Genomic DNA, 27,774 nt, shown 5'->3' on the forward strand with positions numbered 1-27,774 from the left:
TGTTGGAGGCAGAGGTAGCCACAATGTTACCATTGATTGATGGGGTCTCAAAAGAGTTAGGCTAATCTTCTTTTTAATATGTGGGGTTTTTCTGAGAGTCAATCGTGGTTTCTCTTTCAGACATGTTCTGATATCCTTGTCAACCAACAATGTTTTATAATGTTTTAAGTAGTTAAAAACCTAATTGCAGTATCCTTCTTTGCATTTTGAGATTTAGATTTCTCTGTGCTAATTATAGAGTTTCTTGTAGTTTGGTTAGCTTTTGAAAGAGCCTTTGTAATTGTTTTAGGTTTGATTCCTCTTTTTCTAAATTTGGAGATAGCTTCGTTCACATTTTTGTTGTATTCATACAGATCGATACAATCACTTTTGGTTCGTAAGAATTCTCCGAACAGGAAGTGGTTTATGATACGCTGTTGATGGCTGCTTTCCACTTGTAGCAGTGCATTTCCTGAACCCTGAAGCGCATGAGTGATGGCTCCGCTTCCTGGAGGACAAAGAAGATCGATGCCTGGAAGAGAGATTGGAACCCTACTCCAGGCTTCTTCTTCTTGACCTTCCATGTGGAAGGAAGTTCTTGAACGGGTGCCTTCCCTCTGCTCTGCATTTTGGGACGTCAAAGGCATGCACTTTTCACCATTATATATAGAAGGGAAATGTTTTGCAGTATGCTTTACAAGCCTTTGAGTGCATGACAGAAGCTTCAATCATACACTCCACACTGTTTTGGAGTTATCTGAGAACATTCAGCATTTGCCAGCTTTGGTAACTAGATTTTGAGCGGGTTTTGGCTGCATCACTTTGAAACATTGCAATATGAGGTAGACTGATGCCCCTCTTGCAATGTTATTTGTGTTTCCTCTCCAGGATCCCAAGCAGCCTGCTTAAGCTGCCCGACCAAGAGGCCAGCAGGAAGATCAATTTGACTTATTCTTTGAAGAAATGTTGTCCTGAAGAAGATGGTTTAAAAGTACCAGTATACCATCGAAACCGGTCGACCATACCAGTTGTGGCTCCACCACAACAAAACGAGATATTACCCATACTATTAGGGGGTAGAGAGTAAACTCACTAAGAACTCACACAGTGTGGGTTCCCTCTATAGCAAGCCCCACAGTTTGTGGGTTTTGTGTGTTTTTAAGAAGAACTTTTTTTTGTCTTTTTTTTTTTAAATATTGTTTTCACCTTCCCAGCATTTGGGCAACCACCAGCATATAGTAAATGTGGAGTCATCAGGGTAATTAAAGATGGTTAAAAAAATCCCGTTGACCCCAATCACCACATGCTAACTGAATCAGCCTAGTCCTAGACTATGAGATCAAATTCCCCTCTTGTAGGCACCTTCACCACCAATGGTTGCCCTCCGCCTGTTAGGCTGTTTTTTTCCAAATAGTTTTTTTCCAAAATTGAGTGTGTTTTACAAATCACTATATCCTTTGCAGAGAGTCAGGGACAGTCTCTTGACCTATCCCTCTTAAATAGGCGTTGCACCATCCGCCGTCTAGGGACAGCCCCTCCTAGCCCCCCCAGGGACAGGGTGTTCTTCCCGAGGGCTAGAATAGCTCATCATCCTTTTAAATGTAAAACATATCTATTTATAAAGCGCAGCCAATGTGCTCCACTCCAATCTGTGTTATTGAAATTGCAGGTGATTCTGACAGTGTGCAGTGCATAACCTAGAGGCTTGCAGCGGCTTGTATTAACCAACTAACTGCCTACTTGTGGTAAGCGAATGCATTAGGATTTCAGGGTTACATTCTAACACTGTGTAAATACTGAAACAAGAACACATTTCTGGTGATCTGGCAAAGTGTTAGTGTGAGTGTCCTTGCCTACAGAGGCATAGTCTTCAAAAGCTTCCAAAAGCAACAAAGACGACTCTTTGGCCCTAAGCCAGTGCAGTGAACGACGAAAGGTCAGGATGTGACCCCTCCTGAAAAGGCCACAGACAGGCCTCACAGATGCATTCTGGTCCCTTTACAAATTTCCAATGGAGCAAACAGGAAGGTCGGCTTTACAGCACATTTACAGTTTACATCACAAATTAATCAGTGTGCCCACAATTATGGCATGATCCTAACCGGAGGAATCGTTTTGAATCTGGCGCTAGAAGGACAAGGTCGAGTCCAGCACTACTCTGATGTTTCTTTTACAGGACACTCATGGGTAACGGATGTCCAAACAATGGAGGTAACTGGATGGTTTGAAAGGTTTTCTTTTCCTTGAGCCAACCAAAATAACGTCGGTTTTGGAATCATTAAAATGCAGATAGTGGCACCTGATCCGGGCTTCAATATCGTTGAAGCAGTTCAGCAGGGCTTGGAAAGGACCGCCCGTCTTGAAGATGTCCACACACTCTTCGGCATAATCCACAGAGCATTGCAAAATCACATGAAGAGTTTAAACGATGAAAATGATCAATCAGGTAAATGCAAAGAGAAAGAAGGGCTAGATCGGGGAAACTGGGTATCCCACAGAAGACCTTAAAGGTAGTTGAGGAAGAAGGGCCCAACTACACCCTCTGGGACTTCACCACCTAAAATATATGAAACCAATTATAGGTGGTATGTGAACGGTGGACAAGAGCAAGGTGGCATACAAATCAAGCATGACAAGGAGAATCCTGCTGACTCGGTCAGTTACTGCCAAGGTGTCATCCCAGAAACCCAAAAGGGGAGTCTCAAATCCATGACTCAGATGAACGCAGGAGAGGCACCGATGCGGATCAAAAAAGAATTGCAATGGCCTACCATAAGCATAGAGATTAGTAGAAGGTCTTAAGGAAAGCCGGACTTGCAAGGTCCACAAAGGCTCCGATAGAACAGGTTATTCCAATTTTCAGAGCACGGGGGAGGGTCCAGCTGAAAAAAACTGGTAGTGGTAAATTGGGAAACACATTTAATAAAATGTCCAGAATGTTTGAACAGTAGTCGGGCCAGTAGCCGGTCCATGATCAGGTTGCCAGCAGAGCGCCTGGTTTTTAATGAGTTAGTCGGTTCTCAAAGACAGATGGTTTAACTGGCTGTAATCAGAACATGTATGGGTGTTTAGACTACTGTTAAACCAAACCCTGCATCAAGGTAGGGGGGGTTCAGCTCAGAAATGTTGAACAAGGGCATGCAGTTGGGAAAGAATAAATACGTCTCTCATGTGCGAATATGTGACAGAAGACATGCAGAGAAGCATCATATGACCCATAACAGAATAACCCTTAAAAACCATGTGCAACAGACAACTAAATGGTGTCAAGGTGAACGATACTGGATGATTAAAATTACAAATGTGATAATGCACGGATGATAGTTACCTGAGACAAATAACTGCACTGTGCCTTGTTGAAGAGATTGTCCAACCAACTGCATTTGTATTGTGTATTTACCAGTGTAATTTTGCAGTAAGTTGGAGATCTTCATTCCACCATTTTGCAGTCCCGACTCCCTTCCAGTGTACTTGCTTCCGTAGTTTATAGGGGGTGAGCGACCAAGGAAGTATCCAAAAATCAAATTTGGTATGGATGTGGCATCTCCTTGAAACCAGTTGTAGTACTGTATTGCGAGGGTGACTTGAGGAGTCAGGGTCACGTCAGCTCCTTTTCTGGCATTGACAGTTGTGGGGTTGAAAATGATCTGTGCTGAAGTTGTTGAAATCCATGCAACCAGGAAGGCTGGAAACCAAAAACAAAATCACAATCAATCTAAAGGACAACAACAATGATTGAACAGATGTGAAACTAGGTTTGATGCCCCACTCATTACATTCATCCTTGAAGAAATCTTGTAACAACATTGAGGTGCACCATAAAACATTGCGCTTCCTGCCTTTGGTTGGGCATGGAATTTAAAGTCCATGCAGAAGATATTTTAGGAAAGGGTTCCAGGCTACCTCCTGAAAATGGGACCTCATTAGTTCTGCCCCCCATACTTTACTGACTGACTGTTCTCTAACAAAAACTAAAACATCCCATACCTACCTAATAATATAGGGCTGTTAGGCAGAATCATATGCACTACCCTTTGGGACCACTACACACAATTAACACTACGAGTGTAAGTACAATCTCACCTTTGGTGCAAGCCTGTACTACACAGTAAAGTGGTAGCGATGGCTGAGCAGCCAGACTTATCTCAAGAGTAAAGTGAGCAGTACAATAGATTACACAAAGAACAATTACTATGGTTCAAACAAACAATGATTCAAGGATTCTGAGTAAAAGAATATACATTTATTTACACCATCATTTATAAAAAAAACAGTCCACTATCATAAAGCAGCAGAAAATCACAGTCTTAATATACTACAACAACACCCAATCAATTCTGGACAAGTTAAACTCAAAATGAAGTGTGAGCAAAATGGCACTCCAGCAATTTAAAAGGGAGGAAAGACAAGGTTATTCAAAATCAATAACACCAACTTATAGGCAGGGCAATCTAGAAAAGGCTACTACAACTAGGATTCAAGCCAATAGGTCTGGGCCAATGTTAATGGTTCAGAGTCTTTGCAGAGGATCACAAAGTTCAAAGTAGTTTGCGGTTAAGTCTTTGCCAAGAGTTCAAAACGAAGTTGGTCAGAGGAAAAGTTATTTAAAGGAGAAGAGAAGGACAAGCCTTCAGAGAGGTGAAAGATTTCCCACACTTTCACCGTGGTTGGACGGGACGAACGACCAAATTGGCACAGTACCTTTAAAGAAGAAGAATGCTGTAGCAGAGGCAGTTGTTCCAGGCAGTTCCTGCAGGCTCACGGTTCGTGAAGCTTCCGTGGTGGGTACAAGAAGGAGGACGGCTAGAGGGTCCTGCACTGCCCAGGGAATACGCCATCAGCAGAGCAAAACGACAAATAAAAGGTGTGCTCCTTAAAGCCCAAACTGGTTCTCTTCCCACTGGCTATCCGATATACTGCAGCGATGCACAGTATATTTGACCAGGATGAGGACCAGTGTCTGGTGTTTGGCAAGCTGGTTGTTCCCACCAAGCTCAAGGGAAGACTATTCCATGCAGATCTCCTCTGTCATCGAAGTTTCAGACGATTCAGACCTGCATCAGGGCTTCTACGGGTGTCCAGTAGTTGCAGCAGTCATCTTCCTTCAGCTTCTCTTTGTTTTGCTTGTTCCAGTGGCGACTCTGCCTTCCAATCCCAGAGACTGGCTTTTTATGCACCAAATCCCCCATTCACACAGCCTGGCTGTCAATCACACAACAGGGTGGCTGTCCTGGCAGGGCAGCCACCTAGCCATTCAAACAAGAGTGCAACTTGGGTCTCCAAGGAGACTCTTTGCAGGGGGCCTCAAACCCCTCCCTCACATCCTGTCCACCCAGACACTCAGGTGCCTAAGGAGGGCTTCTGTGCAGAAGCTCGCCAAAGGACGGCGAACAAAGGAACCAAACCTGGTTTGGCGCGCAGAGTAAAACACTAGAAAGTCCTTTACAAAACGATATGGTGAAACAACTCGACCGGAACCAAGTAAAATTAAAAGTGGATTACCGGGTCTGAGTTTGAGGCTACCACCATAGCCTCAATGGTACCAAGGCTATTTTCATAGTCTGCGATAGAATAAAAAAGGTAGATACCACTGCCACCAGCCAAATCTTAGAGAAAGGGGAACATACTAACATTCCATGAGAATCAGACAAAAGGGGATAGCTATTAACCCCTCCAGTACTCTATTGGAAGATAGGGTGTACTTGCTCTGTAAATTTAATAAGACTAGTAAAGTCAATGGTCACTTTACATGTTCTGGGAGACAGTAGTCAGTCCCAGAAAATTGAGATTAAATTGGGAAGTCTGAAAAGAGAACCCTGTGTCACTGCACTAAAGGTGCTGGGTAACATAAAGTGAAAAGATGATGCCTATGGGGTGGGTGAAACTCCATAGTCCATGAGCATAACAATGCACAACACACAGCTAAACACATGCAATAGTGGGAAAAGGTTCACACTCTTACCAGGTAAAAAAGATTAAACCCTAGAAAACCAGCAAAGCTGCTGAGGGACTCAAAAGGTAAGGGAAATTACCATTCTGGAGAATTCTCCCTAACAAGGGCCCAAAAGGTATGTTACACTCAACCCGCCCAAGATGCATTAACTAACAACTTCAGAAAGGTAGTAAAACATGAATTTAGTGTGTTTATGACTGTGATAAATGGTGAACGAACAAAACTAACCCTGCTGGACTACAAGTACAGAAGATGCACAATGGAGTGGGCCGGTGACTGCAGAGTCCTGCAGAATTCATCCAATCAGGTTTTCCCTGACTGAACAATGTCAGGATTGTGCAAAATGTGGATTGGAAAACTACCCAACAGGAAGAAAACAGCAAGATAATCCAAACGCAACTAACCCTTAAGTCAGGTCAGGGCCCACCTGAAGAGTTAATTATTGTGGTGAAGATGCGGCTTATGGTATCCAAACAGCCTGTGCGTTGGATGGGCTCATTGATAGAGCAGGTCCGACGCGTCACAACCATTTGTTCCAGTGGTGTGTAGAGGAGCAGACGTACACATCTGCCGAAGATCCTACCCCACTACCTCCCCTGTACTGGAGACCTGAGACCGTGCCCTGTCTAACACCATCTATTGTACCAATACTGCAGCAAGTATTTGGAAGATGGTATCTGTAAAGACTGGTAGAGGGTGGTCTGTACTTCTGCTCTTTATATGGTAGAGGGGAGGCACAGAGGACCCCAGCCTAGATTCTCTATTCGGTAGCTATGGTCGAGCAATCAAGGCCTAGCATCTCAGGAGGTGATGCAGGCTGGTTCTTATGTACAGTGTAGTCCCCAAGCCCCCACAAAGGAATGTCCACATACTGTATTGGTTAGAACACAGTCTTTATATAATCAATATTCAAGGTTATGTACACTTATCATAATAACTCACTTTGTACTTAGGAAAATCAACAATGGCAAATATATACAATTCTAAAGTGGTACCACCCTTTGTATTAGATCTCATTAAAGTGCATCAACAATTCTGTAACAATGTCACACCGATCAATAGAGTGAAACCAGCAATAGAGATAGGAGAGAAAATAAGATGGTTGAGCAATAGGCAGAATACTGGCCCCTACCACTAGACACAGTTCTGTGTGGAGATCCCCCCACCTGGGCAACCTGTAAAATAAAGATATAGCACAAGCCCAGTCCATATTTTGTTCTGCAAGTCTTATTCCCTCCTATAATATTTTTACCCCCCCAATGTACCTGGTGGAGTTGAGTTCTTCGAAGAGGCGTCAACAGATCCTTCTTGAGCGACCCCCTTTCAAGCGTGAGTCACCGATCGTCGAGAGGCGTCAAGAAGCGTCGAGGAACTCGGCGTTCGGCGGCAGGGAATCGACGGCCCTTCTTGAATGCCTTCCCTTTCAAGCGGGAGACACGGGGCGTCGAACGTCCGTCGAGGAACTTGGCGTTCGGAGTCGGGGATTCGACGGCCCTTCTTGAATGCCTTCCCTTTCAAGCGGGAGACATGGGGCGGCGAACGTCCGACAACAAACAGGGTAGAACGGCGTCGATGAGGCGGCAGCTTCGATCCAAGCGGTGCTCGTTGACGACGGAGCGTTGGCGTCCTGCAAGGCAGAGGCGTGCGGGGCACCTCGATGACAATTGTTCTGGACTGCAAAGATTGTGAAGACGGGGGCCCAGCAAGGGCGTCGAGTCGTTTCAGTCTTTGTGGTCTTCGGGTGGCGGGAAACCCACCGGCAGGTTTCTCATCGGCGCGTTGGTCGTCCTCGACTTTCTCCGGCAGGATAAAGCGGTCGACGGTGCGGACGAGGGAGTCCTTCGATTCAAATGTTCTTAGGCAAGGAACGGACGGCTCTGGTCGTCGACGGCACGGCGTCAAGTGGTTCCCACCACGGCTGGGCAACACAACTTCGACGGGACTCCAGCGGTTACACAGACCTGCGAAACCTGGTCGACGGCAATGGACTTCGACGGCGGCGATGTCTGGGTGCTTCACTTCGATCTCCTCGGCGGTCACGTCTCGGGTCGGCAGCCTATCGAGGGTCTGACTTCCAGGGCGCTTCGGCGAAGATGTAGCGGTGCTCGATGATCCCTCGGAGCACGGGAAGAGGGTGCCTTACCAGGTCCTCTCTCGGGTCAGTCCTCGACGAATTCGGCAGCTTTCAGATCGGTCGAAGCAAGCGCAACAGCAAGTCTTCTTCTTCCAGCTGGGCGTCGAGGATCAGCAGTTCCAGTTACTCTTAGAGTGGAGACTCAGCTTCTGAACGCTTCTGAACAACTACCAGTGGTGAGAGGTCCCCAGATATACTATTCTGTCTCTCATCCACACTGCTGGCACACACTCAGCAGCCAATCATACAGAAGGGCATTCATGCAGTCAGTCAGCCAATCAGGCATAGAGTGCATTCAGGCCACACTCCTCCCTTTCAGACACTCACAACAAGGAATGTGGATTGGGACAAATACCCAGCCATTCAACACTACACACTGCATTTAGGCCAGTTTCGGGCAGGGCTGTCTCAGTCTTTGTCTCTCATGCCAGAAACCAGACAACCACAACAAGGAGTGTATATTGGTCACACACTCCATTCACCCAGGTCCCACCCACAGGAGGTACCCACAACATACAGTCACTGGGAAGGCTCCAGTCAGTCTAGCTGGGCCTTCACAACAACACCATATATGGAACTTCCACCCAACAGCCAGTCAGGGAGAAGGGACAGAGTCAGGGCTTCCCAGGACTTTGGGAAAACAAGGTAACAGGCAATAGAAAGCAAGAGGTCACAGGGGCCATCTTGTTTCCTATCTGGAATCAACTGATCCCAATGGCAGGGCCTGGGTATCCCAAAATGGAGGACGCCCAGAGCGCCTGTCAAATTCAGCATGGAGCTGCCACCAGCCCATACCCTGCTCTGTGGGCCACCCACAGGTGCCCAAAAACATACACTAGGGGCACAGGGTTGTACCCCTACCCATGGGTGTCATAAGGGTATCCCATGGGTCTGTTCACCAAACCAAAAGAGAGAGCTGCACTGCCAGGAGTCCCACATGGACTCCTGGGCAGAAAACATGACAGAACACACGATAAAAAGCAGTAAACGACAAGGATTCAGAGGCCCTGTCCCTCTGATGCATTTCCAGCATCACAGTATCCATTAAGGCAACTCTAACAAATGTAATCTCGAGTTGATGACAGGCTGCAGGAGGAGATCCCTGAAGGAATATGAGATAGAGCTTAGAAAATGGACTGATGATGTCATAAGGAAGTGTGCACAAATTCCTGAAATACTGAATAAAAACAATTTATGAATTCTAGAGGAGAAATGATAAAGTAAAGAATCAAGTGAACCTTAAAAGTATAAAAGAAGAAGATTACATGTTAGAAAGTGCTGAAGAAATCAGAAGTATAATGAATGTACATAGCAAGATAGATCAAGTCATCATATAGGCTAGCTACAAGTAGTGAATAGAAGGCAGGCGGAGCCGCCATTGTACAGAAACCGGACATTTATATCATGTAATAAGTAAGCCAAACCACCAAAAAGAGAAAATGAACAGTTGTGTCTCAGTAGAATAGCAAGTTGTTGGAGCTGCTTTGGGAGGTTTCTGGCCTGAAGTCAAGAACTAAGAGGTCAAGGTCAGATATCTACGCTGAAGAGGAACATGTGTGCGGAGGATGAATCCTCTCACGTTAAGGTGCAAGAAAGAACACAGAAGATGCAAAGTCTTAATTCATTAAAACATTTAAAAGCTTACAGAATGAACAGAATCATGGTCTCTTGTCACGTGAGTCGAGGCTGACAATAGGGCTTGAACTTCGAGTTCCAGACTCAATAGAGAGTACCCTCCCTCCCGTTGCATTCCTAGGACAAGAATACTCTACAATACCAAGTACAAAGAGAATTTAATGGCAGAAGGCATGGGTGATGAGAGATGTTGGGCTAATTGGGTAGTAGGGCAGCTCAATGGCCTATCTACTTGCACCTGGGTCTGGGCTTATGTGCAGCTAATTGAAACAAATGTTCCAGGCATGGCACAAGCGTGCCAAATCCAATTGTATTAGCCCATATAACGAAGGACCTTATAGCTTAAGAAACCAAGGAAACACTGTGTAACAGATTTCTCTTAAATTACACGTATTAAGAGGTAGTCATAAGTAGTCCACCTAATATCTGACAGCCAATAACAAACTTGGCTCCTATATGATTGTATAAATAGATGTGTCCCTTAACCAATCCCAACCCTTGATAAGTTTTTCACTAGTGCCACATAGCATGACATCATTCTGATGATCAAAGCAAGTATATAATTGTATTTCATGTTGAAATCGCGGAGAGAATGAGCGTACGTCTGTTGATAATCATTGTAAACTCCTTGTTTCAGATAATTGCTAATAAAACAGCAACTTGCCATTTTCTTGAGTTTGTCTGGTTATTTGGACTCAGAACAGTTCTGGTGCAATCCCATCCAGTAACAGATGAACGTTTCCAAGGGCCATAAACTCATGTGGTTACTGTGTGGATAGTTTCGATCTAGTCTAGTTTGACATCAGTGTTTCGGACGATCGGGCATAATCTGCTATTAGCTGGAAGATCGTGGAGTTTCCTGTGGAGAGTGGCAGATGCTTGCAATAAAATCCAAGATGGCGGCAGGTCCCTCTTTGAAGAAATCCCTGCTCGGTTTTCATGGGTGCTCTGAGGACAGAATGTGAAGTGGTTGGATTGCTGTCATGATCTCTGCTTCCAAAAGATCGAAACTTGCCCGACTCCCTTGGAAGCAGACCCATAACCCCGGTTCCAAGTGCCAGCCAGTCCCAATTGGGACCTTTTGGACCCTGTCCTGGCGCCAGTGGCACCAGGCTCATAAATATGCCCAGGCCCAGCGCTGGAAGCGCCGGGCTCATAATGCTTGGGTGGACTTACCTGCAACAGACCATGCTGCTTACTTACCTGCCAGTTGAGCCTCTGATCCTCTTCTGTTTGGGACTACTTTTCCTGTTGGGTGGGGCAGGAGCCACTCCCTAGGTTCAGAACACTGGAACTCTTCTGGAAAGCAGGAACTCTTTTTCTTCTAGGCGAGGCTTTGGAAGGAGACACCTAAGCACTACAGGAGGCTATTTAAACCACACCCGCTGGATGAATCTTGCTTTGCGTTATTCTGCATCCTCTGCCGCAAAACGCTCATCGTGTCTTCTGCATCTGATCCTGGGCCTAAGGGAAAAAGGCTTACCATCCTGAATCCAGTCTTCAGCAACACCTATAAAGACAAGAAAGAACAGGTTAGCACTACGGTCTTCAGTGACAGCGCATCTCTTACCTGGTCCATTGGCTGTCACCAACACCTCGCGCTGCATTCCGGCATCTGAAAGACAAAGGCTTACCTACTCTTCGCGTGCTCCGGAGGTCTTCGCACTGCATTCCGGCATCTGAAAGACAAAAGCTTACCAACTCTTCGCACGCTCCGGAGGCCTTCGGCGCTGCATCCCGCATCTGAAAGACAAAAGAAGGTGCGTTTAAAGACATTGGGTAACTTTAATACTCACGTGCCATTACTCCTTCCCACGCCGAATCCAGTGGGTATTCCAGCACCCTTCAGCTTCTCTAAAGCTCCGAACTTGTACCTGCAAGATAAAAGGGACAGTTAGTGCGCATCGTGAAGCAGGCTACAAGCGCTTACTTACGTGCTTCCAGGCGCTTCTATTCCTCACACGGGTTCGATCCTCAACTCTCATCAGCCCGCCATCCGCCATCGCCAGAACCCTGCAAAACAAGAGATATCATTACAAAAGACTTTTAAGACATTTGAAGTGCCCAGAACTTACCGTTCGTGCAGTTGACGACGGACAGCAGTCCTCTGAGGTCAAGAGGCCTGCACCCTTATCCAGTGAAGAAACTGGTTACGGCACCCTGCCCCGAGGCAGATGGAGAGCTCGGCGTTCACTTACCTAAGGTGAGGGCGTTAACCTTTGGGGTTCTACAGGAGAAGAGAAAGGGAAGAGGAGAGAGGCACCCAATAACCCAAGTTCATTAATCCCATATTTTCTATCTGCAGACATCTTACTCTTCGAGTCAGACATACAGTGCACAGAGGTCCAGCCCAAAGAGCCAACCCTGTGTTACACATCACCTTTGAAGATACGGCATTCACCTAGTCAAGACCGGCGCCTCTGCGGGAATCAGGTGAGCGTTACAGAACGCAAAGCCTACCGCAAAACTCCCACCCAGGCGCTATGGAAACCTCGGATACCGACCAGCTAGCCCAGTTACTTGGGGAACTAAGAGCAGAAGTGCATGCAGCCCGTCAGGAAACGAATGCTCTAAGAAGGGAACTGATTATTTCCAAGGAGGGAACAGACGATCTCGCTAGACAATTGCTACAGTCACAAGCCCGACAAACTCCGTTACCCGCATCAGGGGCAAATCTTCCTTCAACATCCTCTACGAACCCAGTGCAGATCAACCTACCTGGGAATGTACCTCTGGCTCCGCCCGAACGATTTTCTGGTGACCCAAAGAGGTTTGCAGTATTTATTAATCAGTGCCGGTTGCACTTATGCCGGCCAGCAGCCTTTCCAACTGATCAAGCTAAGGTAGCTTTCGTGCTTTCGTACCTTAGTGGCAATGCGGCAGACTGGTCGATCCCTCTAGTTAATCAAGATGATCCGGTTCTCCATGATTTTCAAGCTTTTCAGCTCAGTATGGAAAAACTGTTTGCAAGACATTCACAGGAGCAGGCCTTGGACAATGAGCTCCTTTCATTGCGACAGGGTAATCAAGACCTTTTGGCTTATATTGCGTCTTTCAACAGACTGATAGTGGAAACTCGATGGCCTGAGGACAAAAGAATTACGCTGTTTTATAGAGGTCTACGTGGAGAGCTCAAAGATGTTTTAGCCCAAGTAGTGAATCCCCTGCAAGACTGTTCGGACTATATTGACTTAGTCGTTCAAATTGACCACAGACTGCAGAACAAGAAGGCCGATCGTTCCAAGTTTGATGCTCGAGTATTTTCCAAACCACCAACTCCTACCAAAGGAGTAGATTCGGGGAACCCATGCAAATAGGGGGCCTGAAAGGACCACTAACACAAAAGGAGCGGGAAAGGAGAAAACAGCTGCAATTATGCCTCTATTGCGGAAACTCGGGGCACTTTCTTCGAGACTGTCCGGTGAAACCAGCCAAGAAGGCAGTAGGAGCTGCAGTTACCAGGGTCACAAACTCTGAGCAGGGAAACGACCTCGCCCGACAAGAATAGAGGTCCTCTTGCCGAGCGTTAAAACCAGTTCCGTGACCTCGCATTTCGTGATACCTATGGTCCTCATTAGCCCTGAACATCCAGATCGATTACATGCGATTGAAGCTTACGTCGACAGCGGTTCCATCGGCAATTATGTGGATCATGAAATGGTTTTGAGGATGAATCTGACTCTTTGTCCAAAGGCTGTAAAGGACGTCATTACTACGGTGGATGGTACGGAGATAGCCTCCTGACCAGTAACGCATCCACCCAAGAAGTGACGCTAGTAAGTCAAGATGGACACCATGAGAAGATCGTGTTCGATGTGATCAAGGCCCCTCAGTTCCAGATTATTCTAGGAATTCCTTGGTTAGAGAAGCACAATCCTCAGATCGATTGGCGAGCAAGAACGGTTCAGTTTCCAGAATGTGTCTCTACTTGTCACCCTCGACCTGGTGTTGCACTGGCAGCAATTTCCTCGGAGGCTCCCCAGTTACCTCCTGAATACCTAGAATTCCAAGATGTTTTCCGGAAGGATCAGGCTAACTCTCTACCTCCTCATAGGTCTTATGACTGCCAGATAGACCTGATACCTGGATCTACTCCTCCTTGTAGTAGAATTTATGCCCTCGCCGAGCCTGAGAATCTTCACCTCCGACAATACCTGGATCAATACCTAGCGAATGGGTTTATTCGTCCTTCCAAGTCCCCTGCTTCCTCAGCTTTGCTCTTCGTTCCAAAAAAAGAAGGGGACCTTAGAACTTGTATAGATTATCGCGCCCTGAACCAGATCACCGTTAAGAATAGATATCCGTTACCTTTGATCCCTGAACTCCTGGACCAAGTCAGAAAAGCATGCATATATAGAAAGCTGGATCTTAGAGGAGCCTACCACTTGGTACGAGTAAAAGAGGGCGATGAATGGAAGACGGCCTTCCGCACCAAGTATGGGCTATTTGAATATCAGGTCATGCCCTTCGGACTTTGCAATGCCCCGGCCGCCTTTCAATATTTTATGAACGATGTCCTCAGAGAGCTCATAGATGTGTGTGCTGTTGTTTACATTGACGACATCCTCGTTTATTCTTCATCGGAAACTGAACATCGGAAACACGTGAAAATGGTCCTCGAGAGATTGCGTCAACACAAACTTTTCGCTAAATTGGAAAAATGTGTTTTCAACGTGACTGAAGTTGAATTCTTGGGATTCATATTATCACCTAGCGGAGTGCGTATGGATTCAAAGAAGGTCGATGCAATTCTGAAATGGCCATCGCCATCCTCCGTAAAAGGTGTTCAAAGCATGTTAGGCTTTGCTAACTTTTACCGCAGGTTTATCCCCGAATTCTCTCGAATAGTCCAGCCCATCACCGCCTTGTTAAAGAAAAACAAACGTTTTGAATGGTCTACCGAGGCGGAACAAGCTTTCCAGAATTTGAAGACTAGATTTATCTCTGCACCGATCTTAAAACATCCTCGCCCAGAACTCCCCTACATCGTTGAAACTGATGCTTCGAGCCTTGCCATGGGGGCAGTTCTATCACAAAAGGACCCAGTAACCAATCAGTTGCATCCCGTGGCATTTTGGTCCCGCAAATTCTCGCCTCCTGAAATCAATTACACTATTACTGATAAGGAACTTCTAGCTATCAAGTCGCCTTTAAGGCTTGGCGGCATTATCTTCTGGGGGCCCGACACACCGTTACTGTGATTACAGATCACCGAAACCTGCAATATTTGAAAACCGCAAAAGCTCAATCCTCTAGGCAACTCCGTTGGGCAAATCCTCTAGGCAACTCCGTTGGGCACTATTCTTTGCCGAGTTTGACTTCATAATTACCTATCGACCTGGTACAAAAAACGGTAAAGCTGATGCCCTTTCTCGGATGGGAGTGGAAGAACATTTGATCAATCCTAAACCTGTACCTATCATTCCCGAACAAAGAATTCTAGGTGTAATCGCCACACAATCCATAGAGGAAGTTAAGGATAAAGCCAGGCTACTGGTAACTCCAGCAGACATACAGAATTGGCATCTGCAGGAAAAGGACTTTACGGTGAAGGACAACCTATTATATTTCCAAGAACGGTTATACCTGCCCAGCACAGATTTACAGAAAAAGGTAATCTCTTGTTATCACGATTCTTTAATGGAAGGACATCCCGGTATGACCAAGACCTCGGAAAAGATCAAGCGCTACTTCTGGTGGCCGTCTTGGAAAAAAGATATCAGAGACTTTATAATGTCCTGTGGAGTATGCGGCCAAAACAAGAGTCAAAAGGAAAAACCAGCCGGCCTCTTACGCCCTATTGACATCCCGCCTCGCCCTTGGCATACGCTTTCTATGGACTTCATCACCGATCTACCTCCATGCTCCGGATACAATACGATCCTAGTAATCGTGGACCTATTCTCCAAGATGGCGCATTTCATTCCACTCAAAGGCTTACCAACAGCAGCAACTCTGGCCCGAGAATTTCTCGAAAACATCGACCGACTGCACGGTTTTCCTTCAGTTCTAATTTCGGATCGAGGTAGTCAATTTATTTCTCATTTTTGGCGAAGTTGCTGTCGGTCGGCTCAAATTGATGTGAGACTTTCGACCAGCCACCACCCTCAAACCGACGGACAAACCGAGAAGACCAATCAAACTCTGGAACAGTATTTGCGCTGCATGCTACAACAAACTGAAAAAACTTGGAAAGATATCCTTTGGATAGCCGAATATGCCTACAATAACTCTGTCCACTCGGGAACTGGGAATACCCCGTTTTTTTCTTTTATACGGTAGTCACCCTCGAACCTCGGAGTTGGATCCACTCCAAGATCTTGGAACACCAGCAGTAGACCACCTGCATTCTACAATCACCCAAGCCTTTAAGGAAGCCGTTTCTCACCTTCAAAGGGCTAAAGAACAATACAAGAAAGGAGCAGACCAACATCGGAAGGAAGCCCCCCAATATCAAGTAGGAGATCAAGTCTGGTTATCCACCAAATATCTACCTCTAAAAGGACCACGCACATTCAACCCAAGATACCTTGGTCCCTATTCCATCACTACCATAGTAAATCCAGTAGCGGTCAAGTTGGACTTGCCCCCTCACATGAAGATACATCCGGTCTTCCACGTCTCTCTATTAAAACCCGTGCAACCTCAAACCCAACTAACTACATCTCCAAAACCTATTCTAGTTGATGGAGAACTCGAGTTTGAAGTCAAAAGCATCCTGGATTCCAAGATCTCCAAATCTAAACTATTTTACCTGATTGACTGGAAAGGCTACGGTCCCCAATAAAGATCCTGGGAACCTGCAGAATATGTCCACGCGCCTCGTCTAATCAAAAGGTTTCATCGAACATTTCCTAACAAGCCCAAACCCCCGGAGAAGCCCGGTTTGGGAGGGGCCTTGAGGGGGGGTGCTGTCATGATCTCTGCTTCCAAAAGATCAGGACTTGCCCGACTCCCTTGGAAGCAGACCCATAACACCGGTTCCGAGTGCCAGCCAGTCCCAATTGGGACCTTTTGGACCCTGTCCTGGCGTCAGTGGCACCAGGCTCATAAAGATGCCCAGTCCCAGCGCTGGAAGCGCCGGGCTCATAATGCTTGGGTGGACTTACCTGCAGCAGACCATGCTGCTTACTTACCTGCCAGTTGAACCCCTGATCCTCTTCTGTTTGGCACTACTTTTCCTGTTGGGTGGGGCAGGAGCCACTCCCTAGGTTCAGAACACTGGAACTCTTCTGGAAAGCAGGAACTCTTTTCTTACCTAGGCGTGGCTGTGGAAGGAGACACCTAAGCACTACAGGAGGCTATTTAAACCACACCCGATGGATGAATCTTGCTTTGCGTTATTCTGCATTCTCTGCAGCAGAACGCTCATCGTGTCTTCTGCTTCTGATCCTGGGCCTAAGGGAACAAAGGCTTACCATCCTGGAATCCAGTCTTCAGCAGCACCTGTAAAGACAAAGAAAGAACAGGTTAGCACTACGGTCTTCTGTGGCAGCGCATCTCTTACCTGGTCCATCGGCTGTCACCAACGCCTCGCGCTGCATTCCGGCATCTGAAAGACAAAGGCTTACCTACTCTTCGCATGCTCCGGAGGTCTTCGCACTGCATTCCGGCATCTGAAAGACAAAAAGCTTACCAGCTCTTTGCACGCTCCGGTGGCCTTCGGCGCTGCATCCCGCATCTGAAGGACAAAAGAAGGTGCGTTTAAAGACATTGGGCAACTTTATTACTCACGTGCCATTACTCCTTCCCACGCCGAATCCAGTGGGTATTCCAGCACCCTTCAGCTTCTCTAAAGCTCCGAACTTGTACCTGCAAGATAAAAGGGACAGTTAGTGCGCATCGTGAAGCAGGCTACAAGCGCTTACTTACGTGCTTCCAGGCGCTTCTATTCCTCACGCGGGTTCGATCCTCAACTCTCATCAGCCCGCCATCCGCCATCGCCGGAACCCTGCAAAACAAGAGATATCATTACAAAAGACTTTTAAGACATTTGAAGTGCCCAGAACTTACCGTTCGTGCAGTTAACGACGGACAGCAGTCCTCTGAGGTCAAGAGGCCTGCACCCTTATCCAGTGAAGAAACTGGTTACGGCACCCTGCCCCGAGGCAGATGGAGAGCTCGGTGTTCACTTACCTAAGGTGAGGGCGTTAACCTTTGGGGTTCTACAGGAGAAGAGAAAGGGAAGAGGAGAGAGGCACCCAATAACCCCAGTTCATTAATCCCATATTTTCTATCTGCAGACATCTTACTCTTCGAGTCAGACATACAGTGCACAGAGGTCCAGCCCAAAGAGCCAACCGTGTGTTACACATCACCTTTGAAGATACGGCATTCACCCAGTCAAGACCGGCGCCTCTGCGGGAATCAGGTGAGCGTTACAATTGGAGGAGGAGTCGATACCGAAGGTCTTAAGTCAATTAAACGGATGTAAGTAGACAGTGGGAAATGGCAATATAAAGGGGAAGGATTGTGATATTTTATGAAAATTAGTTGAGTAACAGGAATTTTGTATAGATGAAAGAACTCTTAGGTAATCCTATTTCAAGAGAGATAGAAGAGGATGTCCCGAATTCCATTTGGAATATTAAGAGCGAGGATACTGTGAGAAACCTGAAGGTGTCTCCCTGACTAGTCCCCGCGGATCAGCCATCCAGGTAGCCAGGATACGGCCATCGCTATTGGATCCAGTTCCTGGGGGTGGACCAGTGACGGAGGATCACTGGATGGGTGTTCGACAGGGAGTGGTAGTGAGACACAGATGGGTAAGACGCGGTATTCTTCTTTCAACACCTTTTCCCCATCCTACCACGTAGGACATTCAGAAACTCTGCCCCCCACTTTTCTGACACAAATATTTTCGCACAGCACGAAAGACAACAGACTAACATCAGAGCCGTTTACCTAACATGTCCCACTGCAAGGGTCAGGCAAAGTCAGGCAATTGATCAGAATAACACGCACACCAGATGGCCCTTTTCCTTCCCAAAGGGATAAAAGGTGGAGCACAAGAGCACACTACAAGCAAGGCAAATCACACAATGACACAGGTAACACAGAACAGCAGTTCAAGAGAAGGAGAAAGGTGGTGAGAATCGGGGGGTGAAAATGAAAGAAGCAACCTTGCCCTTTACGACCCAGACCCTCGAAACCTTCCTGAAAGGAATCATAAGACCGCAGACAATAGCGAATGTGTCCTGCAGCAGGTGCCAACGGTACACAGAGCATGCCTACGCTGATAAGCAGGACAGAGGGAGACGCTTGCTAGCGTTGTACTGTCCTTGACTCCAGATACAAAGGAAGCCAAATGGTTCAGCACAGCCGATGAGTCAAGGGAAGAGCCGATAAAAATACAGACTGTTTTGAATGAATGTTGCAAAGTAGCTAAAGATGGGGATTCAAAGAACTGTTAAAGTTAAAAGGGAAACCAGCTGGAGAAGGGTCCCACACCACGTGTGTGCACACTCAAGAGACTCTAGGTATTCCCACATGTGTAGAAACTACAGATAGCAGAAGGCCACAGAAAGCCAGAAATAGGTGGTCAAAGGGAACATACAGGGGTCTTGAAAACTCCCCTGTACAGTAGGAAGTCTTTGACCAGCAAAACATCAACAAAGTAAAGGGGAATAAAACCCACTTAGTGAAAATGAAAGTGGAACTCTGTGCTTGGCAAGAGTGAACCAGACCGAGGGATGCCAACAGAAAGGGTGCCAAGCATGATGCCCTGAAGAACGTTGTGATACATGGTGCTGACAACAGTGAACCCGACAGAGGGAAGCCCATAATGGGTTGTTTAAAAAGACATTAAGACCTGTGAAATACAATTGGAAAAAGTGCTGTTCGGAAAAGTCATAGTGAACACGATGGAGAGAGGCTAAGATTTGAGAAGTGTCTGTGCCCGGCAGAGGGGCATCCAAGGGAATAGAATCACCACCCCTAAGTGTGAATAGAAAGGAACTTTCTTATGTATTCACAATATCAGGTCCTCGAGGGAAAAATACTTTTTTGTGCTAAAAAGATACCTAACCATTGAAGAACCTGAGAGCTGAAGAAGAAACTCTCAACTTGGTCTGGGGAAAGCTTGCGTGTGTGCCGTGCTCAGGAGTGCCACCTTGTCCCATGCTCAAAAATGTGGGAGACCCCTGGCTAACCTCGTCCTGACTTATTATTTGTGAACACTTCTTTCCTTGCTGTGAACCCTATCCCACACTCTTTCTATATTAGTTGTAAGGACTGGCAATCTTTTTTTTAGCATAGTCCTTTTTATTTTGACAAGACACCACCAGGACTGCCATATTTTTTATTTGATGGTCAACGCTTGCTCTCATCTTAGATTTAGGTTATTTAAGGCGTTTTTCCAACCTACATACTGTTTAAATAAACACCCTTGAATCGTGATCACTTGTGTCTGTCTTTACTGTTGCCACCATGAGGTCCTTACAATACCCACAGTCAGGATCGTGGAAGGTGACGTCTTAAGCTCTGAACGGGATAAAATAATTTGAGGTGTAGGAAGAATACCTCTTACTATAAATGATATAGGGAAAAGAAAAGGTGATCAAAGTCTTTTTTTTAATGTGCACTGTGTTATTATTTTGATTATTATTTGATGTGTCAAGTTTTGAAAAGTGATAAATGGTGAAATTTGGAATTTAAGTTGTTTTGAGTTAAGTGTAGTAAACGATTGCCGTCAGTCAGAAGACAGATATGCTGTTGAGACAAAAGAGGATTGTGCAGGGATTGATGGTGCTTGTTGAAATCTATTGTTTTTGTGATTAAATGTGGTGAGCAATAAGCTTTGAGATAAGTAGAGGTTTATTAAACATAACAAGGTAAAAATCTGGTAAGTATCAACAGTTAATTGTGACTTGTCATTATGGAGGATACTGCTCTTATGCACCTTTGTAAAACATGACCACGACATGTACCCAAGCTCAAACAGTACAGTGCAGAATGGGTAAAGGGCACAGCTGATAGAATGTTCATGCCATGGCCACAAGGGTGATCATTTTCAAAGGCAGTACTACAACACGTGACCACATATTTGCACGCTGCATACACAGGAAAGAAGTAAGAGAAAAGACTGGAAGTTTTAGAACTCTGGAAAATATATCCAGAGGAGAATGAGGACCCGCCACCGGAGGAGTCGATGCTTAATCAGCATAAAGGGGAGGGCATCAAGCCCACAGCTCCTCTTACTCTGCCTGAAACTAAGAATGTAGATGTAGAAGAGACAGGATGTTATCCTTTAAAAGAATTAAAAGCAGCAGCGGGGTATATTAACCCAGTATATGCATCCCTGCTTATAGTAGTGATGACAGTCCAAAAGAGAGTAAAAAGAAAAAAGACGCGTGTAGGTTCATAGGAGATAAAGAGGAATGAATCGATGAGGTAACACTTGTACAGAACGAATGGATGGGAGGACAGATATTACTTAAGTTAAATGGGAAAAGCATCAAGGCGTTTAGACAAAAGGAAGACAAAGATGAGCAAGAAAAGAAGGATAAGGCATGAGAGAAGCGTTTTAGAGAGGATGAGCAAGGAAGGAAAAGCAGGGAAGGACGGGAAAAGATATAAAGAGAAGAACAAGAGAGAGATGAAAACTGGGCATCGGAATAAAGTATGAAAGTCGGAAGAAAGAAAAGGAAGAAGGTGATAGAAGAGAAAGAAAGAGAGCTGTTATGCCTGCTCTCTCATCCCCTATGCCATGAGAACAGTAAGAACATTCATTTCAAAAGAGATGTTGGCACATGATGCGAAGTGCCTCAGCCGTCTAGCAGCATGTACTACTGGCAGACAGTTCCAAGGGAGCTGGGCAAGCCTGTGGTGGCAATCAAGACAGACATCCCATACCAGGATGATTATATCAAGACAAAGCAAATGGAAAAGGAGCCTGGATGGACAGACAAGATGCTTGTATATCCTTCTTTGGTACAAGACAAAGTAATGAATTGCTCTGACAAAACTGAAAAGACTGGAATGCCTGGATGCTGGGAGCACTCACAGCTGCTGATCTATGGAAGAGTGATTAAGACCAAAGATTGGGAAGAAGGGATGCTGTCCTCTGCAGCTCATCTACTAAGGAAGGAAAGGTGAACGATGAGTGCCTTAAGTCAGGGGCCAAGAACTTTGAACTGCAGACATCGGTGGATGATGAATCAGGACCAGTGGCTGTAGTCCCATTGACTAATGAAACAATGTGCTTTTGAAGCAAAGGTAAAGTCAGAGTTGGAGAGAATAAAGGGTGCAAGAACATAATTGATATCCCAGGAATGAGGAGAGGGACTGCTGTCCTGGTGGATCGATACTGAGCCTGTGGATCCAGAGCATATATGAAGTTGCCTAAGAACTGGGGAGGAGTGTGTTCCATTGTACTCAGCCACGTTCCAGCCTTGGTGATTCCCCAGAGCGACTTGAAATATTGAGGGTTTCCAAAAGTGGATGAGCACTTGTGAAATAGAAGGTCACTTGCAATCCAGCAGATGAAGAGAGATAATTAATTTTCAGCTAAGTCAATAGAAGCTTACAATGAGATTCCAAATGAGCACAAGTTGGTCAGCAAGACTGCTATGAAAATGACATCTATATTCATACCTGGACTCCTTCTGGACTACCCGATGGCTGCTCTCCCCGCTCGCTTCCTTTTTCCAGGGAAACAGGTGTGAGCAGTTCGCCTGCAGTTAAAGCTTCTGGTAAGATACCAGCCCGGTCCTCGGGGGCCTCTATTGAGCTTTTAGTGTGTTGTTGCTTCGTTGGCACCTCAAGCGTGTTGTTTCCCTCCCACCTCCCCCTGCAGCCACTTCCTGGTCCCCATTCCCTACTTAACGATGTGTCTGGAGTTTGCATAAAAAGGTGCAAACCTCTAACAGCTGGGCAAAACCTGAATGATCATATGTACTGCACACAAAGTTATAGTTGCATCTCATTTTAAAGTTAGATGTCGTGCATAACATGTATAAGCGTCTCATTATGCAGCAGTGCAAAATGAGTGTGAGGAAGGTCATAGCAAAGAAAAAGAGGTGGCAGCAGAGAAAATGTTCTGGCAGTAACTAAAGATCCCAATGCCGTAAGAGATGTACTGGCAGAGTTATGAAATAGCCGGAAAGATAGGTAAGACTGAATGCGAGGATCCAGCAAGACGAAAAAGCTGAAAGAAAAGACATGTAAGAGAAAAGAAAAAAGGGAAGCAATTTGAAGAGAATGTCAATAGTCAAGACAGATATAGCAACATGGCAAGAGACCGAGGATTCAATAGACACAGTCAGCAATAGAGTACCAGACATAGCAGCAGAAAGTGGGGGATCAAGACATGTTTGTTTTTGGGCACATTCCAAAGTTTGAGAAAAAAGAAAGTTCCACCATCTTTCAAGCACTCCATTCTCGAAGTCGGATTTTCAAAGCTCCTTGGCCACAATGAATAACTCCTGGTCAGATGGAAATCCTGGCGTCCGTGAGCTACTTCCAGCTCCTGCTCCGCGAAGGCCAATATCAACCCCTGCTGCAAGGAAGAGAAAAGCTATTCTTCCTTCCCATCCTAAGGGTATATTTGGGGGTGGAAAGGCTGTGTGGACAAAGCCTACTGAACCTGAGGCACTGGTGTCTAGAGCTTTGCCACTGTAGAGCTATGTTATCACTGTACATCCAGATGCCTGTTCATGGCAGCCACACAGCATGATAATCTTGTTGTTCCAGCATGTTGCAAAGGAAATACATTATTATAATGTCATATGAACCAACCTGCATGGGATTGGTCCCATTTAGGAAACATAGAATTGCAATTATACAATCTGGTTGCAATGCAATGACTTTCAAAGGTGTTATTGGAAGGTGGTCTAAGAATTCTGAGCATGTTCTTGTGATCAGCGCAAAATGTGTCTTTTAGACTGGATGTTTGAAGTCGTTGTTGCACTTTATATTAATGTGTCCAGAATATGAAGAATTCATTCAAAAGGCTGTCACGGGCAATTTTGAGAGAAGCAGGATATCACCAGTGTTAGGCCCACTGGTCTATTTGGTTGGGGGTGGCCCGTGATGAAAGCATCAAGGGTATTGATGCAATTTCAAGGCATAGCATGGAGCCTTCCATCTACCGCAACTAAACAGCGTAGTGTACTGCACTTTCCTCTTCCACTTCCCCCCGCCCTTCTCCTCCTTCCCCTCCCTTGCACTTGCGCGATCTGAATGACACCTTGGCTATTAGGATCGTTGTCTGTCTTCCCCTGCTTCCCCCACCATTGCCTCGTCGTGCCTTGAAACACTTGCATATAGGCCGTTATAAATGCCATATCATATCATATCATAGTGGATGTTGTATCCGAATGCCTTCATAACCAGCACCTTTCTTTGGATGAAATATAGTTATATCCGGAGTTTTTATGCTCGTTTGATCTAATATGGATTGTATTTACTGTGCATATTGTCGGTAGTAGAAATGTTTGGACTAATGTTGATGTTATTCTTAATGATGTGGTTGTATGTTTTGTGATTTTGCTTGTAGAATGGTACTCATGTAATAAAGATTTGCCCGACAAGATAGCAGCAGCATCCACCAAAAATACTGTATCCACAGATAATTGCAGATCACCAAAAAATACACAAAGGGGAGAATGCAAGGTAAGTCAGGAGTCTGCGCCCTTATCTTTCACGAGTGCCCCGTGATAGAATGCTGGAATGATAGTTCTGTGGAAAACACACCTACTTCAGAAATCTTTGTGCAAACTAATTATATTGGGCCCGACTCAGTCCTTCAACCACCAGGTGGATAACAAGGAGTATAACGGATTTGGATACATGGACCATATGTTAGTTACTGTGCTCAAAATAGAAAAAGCGCCACTAAGATAAGAGAACATTGTTTTTTGTCTTAGCGCTGACCGTCCCTTCACTGCTGCTGAACACTCGCCTTATTTTCATGACGGGCCCTATTCTGTTGCAAGGAATAACCCCGCTGCATTGATACCAACGATGTGGAAGGGCCTCATTGTTGTGACCTTAAAGGACGACAGGACGCTGTGAGGGGTTCCAACTGTCTTTATTGTAAGACAAAGGGGTGGACCTTAAACTGCCTTAACTCGGGACAAACATTTACTCACAGTTCGGTTCAGTTCAGCTTCATGGCTTCCCAGTTAACTGACTGTAGGAAGGGTGTGCACAATGATGGCACGCTGCAAGCTTCTAGGGCCCCCATGTAGCCTCCTGTGACTGTGGACTTATGCCCTAGAAGCTGTGAATGGAGGCTGCTCGAACCGCCGTTACTGCCTCCTTATCAGGAGCAGCGCTGTGGCATGACCTGCTTGGTCTGCCGCTGCATCAGCACTGGCGGGAACGTTTTCCCGCAGAGCGTGGGTTCGCGAGATCTCGTTATGCCGAGATCTCGCGAGAACACGCTCCCGCGATCACGTGATGTCCCCACACACCTCCTTTGCTGGGAAAAGGATGGATGGTCATTCCATGACAAAGTCCGCAAACTTGCTGGGCTTCCTTCTCTCTCTCTGAGGTCTGCTTAGATCTGTATCTGGGGCAGGATTGCTGGAGTACCCTTGAGGAGGTGCGGGTGATTCGAGTTCTCCTTGTCTTGTTCTTCGCTGTGCCTCCCTGGGTGTAGCTGGAGAGTTGGGGCTTGAGAACTCGCTGCCGTGGTGTGGCTCCAAGGCATCTCTTTCTGAGGGGCGACGGTTTTTGAATGTCCCCTGGCGGTCTTGATCTTCTCCGGTATCCCAGTGTGGTTGTTCCCTGTCTTCCTTCCTGCGGTACATGGCCACTCTCTCTAGATTCCATTTCCTTCCGTCGCTGGTGCAAATGTGGTTTGACCCTCTCTCCATGCCTTCTATGGGACTGCTGTATTTCGAGCCAGTCGAAGTGTCTTTGTGGGGAAGGCGTATTTTCACCAGGTCACTTCTGTTAACTGCTGTGTATCGAGCGGCTCGACGCAAGTCCCCTTGGGTCTTCATGGCTTCTTTGTTGCACTGCATGCGAAACGCTACGTCATCCATGTCCACGTCTTCGTCAGCCCTCAATTGATGGAGCCAGGGTGGTACCAGTGAGGATGCTGCCCTTCTCCCCCTCAGCAGATGGAATGGCGAAACACCTGTGACGGCGTTGGGGGTGAGGCGGTGGGCTGCTACTGCTTCCTTGACTGTCTTGTACGGGTCTAGGCCCGAGGCATGAGCCAGTTGTAGCGCCCCTTTGATGGAGCGGTTTGCCCGCTCAACCACGCCATTGGCAATACGGCGGTGAGTGCTTCAATGACTGTGCTTGTGGTGATGTCTGAGGTGAAGTCAGCTTCCATCCATTTGGAGAAGTAGTCGACCATGACTATCCCGTATCTGTGTTCTGGGGGCATGTTGTCCAGGGGCCCAATGAAATCCAAGCCTAGTTTTCGCCACACCCCTTTGGGGACTTTGGTGGGCAGCATGGGGGCTTCCCTCACAGCTAGGCGCTTGTCACTGTTGGTGCACTCATGGCACCTTTCGACCATTTGTCTTATGTCCTGGTCCATGCCTGGCCACCAGTAGGTGTTGCGTATCCTGCGTCTGGTCATGTTGCATCCCAGGTGGCCTGAGTGTGCTCTGCACAGTATCACCTTGCAGATTCCGCTGGGCGGGATGATTTGATCGCCTCTGAGGATGAGACCGTTCATGGTGGTGATTTCCTCATTCACTTTCCAGTAGGGACGAAGGCCTTCAGGGATCGCTCTCTCGTTGGGCCATCCTTCGCGAACCCAGGTACTAACGTGCCGTAGGGCATCGTCCTGTTCGAACTCCTCCTGCCAGTGGCGCTCACTCAGGTCCATGTACTCGCCGTTCCTTAAGTCACTGATGGAGGCTACGACACACTCATCTTCCAAGAATGTGGTACCGGGGGCGCTTTGGTTCAGGAGTCTGGACATGCAGTCCGCTTGTGCGTTTTTCCAACCCGCAATGTGGGCTATATATCGTAAGTATATTCTCGAAGCTTTGCGGCGATCCTGGCCAGCCTCGGGGTGGCAGTCTTGGTGCCGCCCGGGCTCAACATGTGAATGAGGGGTTTGTGGTCGGTAATCAGCTTGAATCTCGTCCCCCATGCGTACGATCTGAAGTAGTCGACGGCCCATGCGCATGCCAACATTTCTTTCTCAACCGTGGAGTAATTCTTCTCCGATGATGAAAGCGCTTTGGATGCAAACGCCACAGTATTCTCAGTGTCTCCCTTCATCTGGGTCAAGGTGGCCCCCAGGCCATACGCGCTGGCGTCTGTGGTAATGCAGTGTCCCATTCAGGGTTGTATGGTTTCAGGCACGGCGCGTGTAGAATTCTCTTTTTGATTTCACAGAAAGCTTTGTTCTGTTCCGGGCCCCAAGAGTAGGCTGCCCCCTTCTTCAGGAGCTCCCTCATGGGAGACGTGGTCTCGGAGAATCTAGGGACACATTTGGCATAGTACTCCGCTAGGCCCAGGAATGAGCGTAACTCCTCTTTGGACATCGGAGCCGGGGCTTCTGTTATGGCCTGCAAGAGGTTCTTCTTGGGACTGACGCCGTCACTTAAATGCAGTACCCAAAGGTATTCTACCTTGTTCACTCCGAAGACGCATTTTTCATGGCGTAGATGAATGCCCTCCTCTTGAAGCCGGCTCAGGACTGTCCTGAGTGCCTTGTCATGGGTCTTGTTGTCTTTGGCATACACGAGGATATCATCTTGAAAGAAGGAAATGTTTGTGAGTCCTTTAAGTAAGGAGTTCATCATCCTTTGAAATGCGGATGCTGCCGACGACAACCCAAATGGCATGCAGGTATATTGGAAGGTGCCGAAGGGAGTGATGAACGCTGTAAGGGGGCGAGAGGATTTGTACAGGGGGATCTGGTGATAGGCATCACGCATGTCCAGCTTAGAGTAGATTGCCGCCTCTTTCATCATGAGGACGATTTCGTTGATGCTGGGGAGTGGAAAGCTATCCGTGATTACCTCTAGATTGAGGCTTCTTAGGTCGATGCAGATCCTGAGGTCGTTGCTGGATTTCTTTTTGACCAAAACTACTGCACTCAGCCACTCTGATGATTCCACGGTCTCGATGGTTCCTTCTTCAACCATCTTCCGAA

The 27,774-nt window shown here is 46.6% G+C and overlaps 1 protein-coding gene across 1 annotated transcript in view; it reads right to left on the reverse strand.

Annotated features, from left to right (window-relative positions):
* Positions 1-27,774, reverse strand: part of LOC138531437 (carcinoembryonic antigen-related cell adhesion molecule 6-like) — a 112,174-nt gene that overhangs the window by 37,160 nt on the left and 47,240 nt on the right. Inside the window, exon 2 of the mRNA XM_069640991.1 lies at positions 3,308-3,664. Coding sequence (XP_069497092.1) covers positions 3,308-3,664 — 357 coding nt within the window. The remainder of the gene's footprint in view (positions 1-3,307; positions 3,665-27,774) is intronic.

The sequence above is a fragment of the Ambystoma mexicanum genome, chromosome 1q (assembly GCF_040938575.1).
Source record: "Ambystoma mexicanum isolate Mex_15411 chromosome 1q, UKY_AmexF1_1, whole genome shotgun sequence".
Taxonomy (NCBI): domain Eukaryota; kingdom Metazoa; phylum Chordata; class Amphibia; order Caudata; family Ambystomatidae; genus Ambystoma; species Ambystoma mexicanum.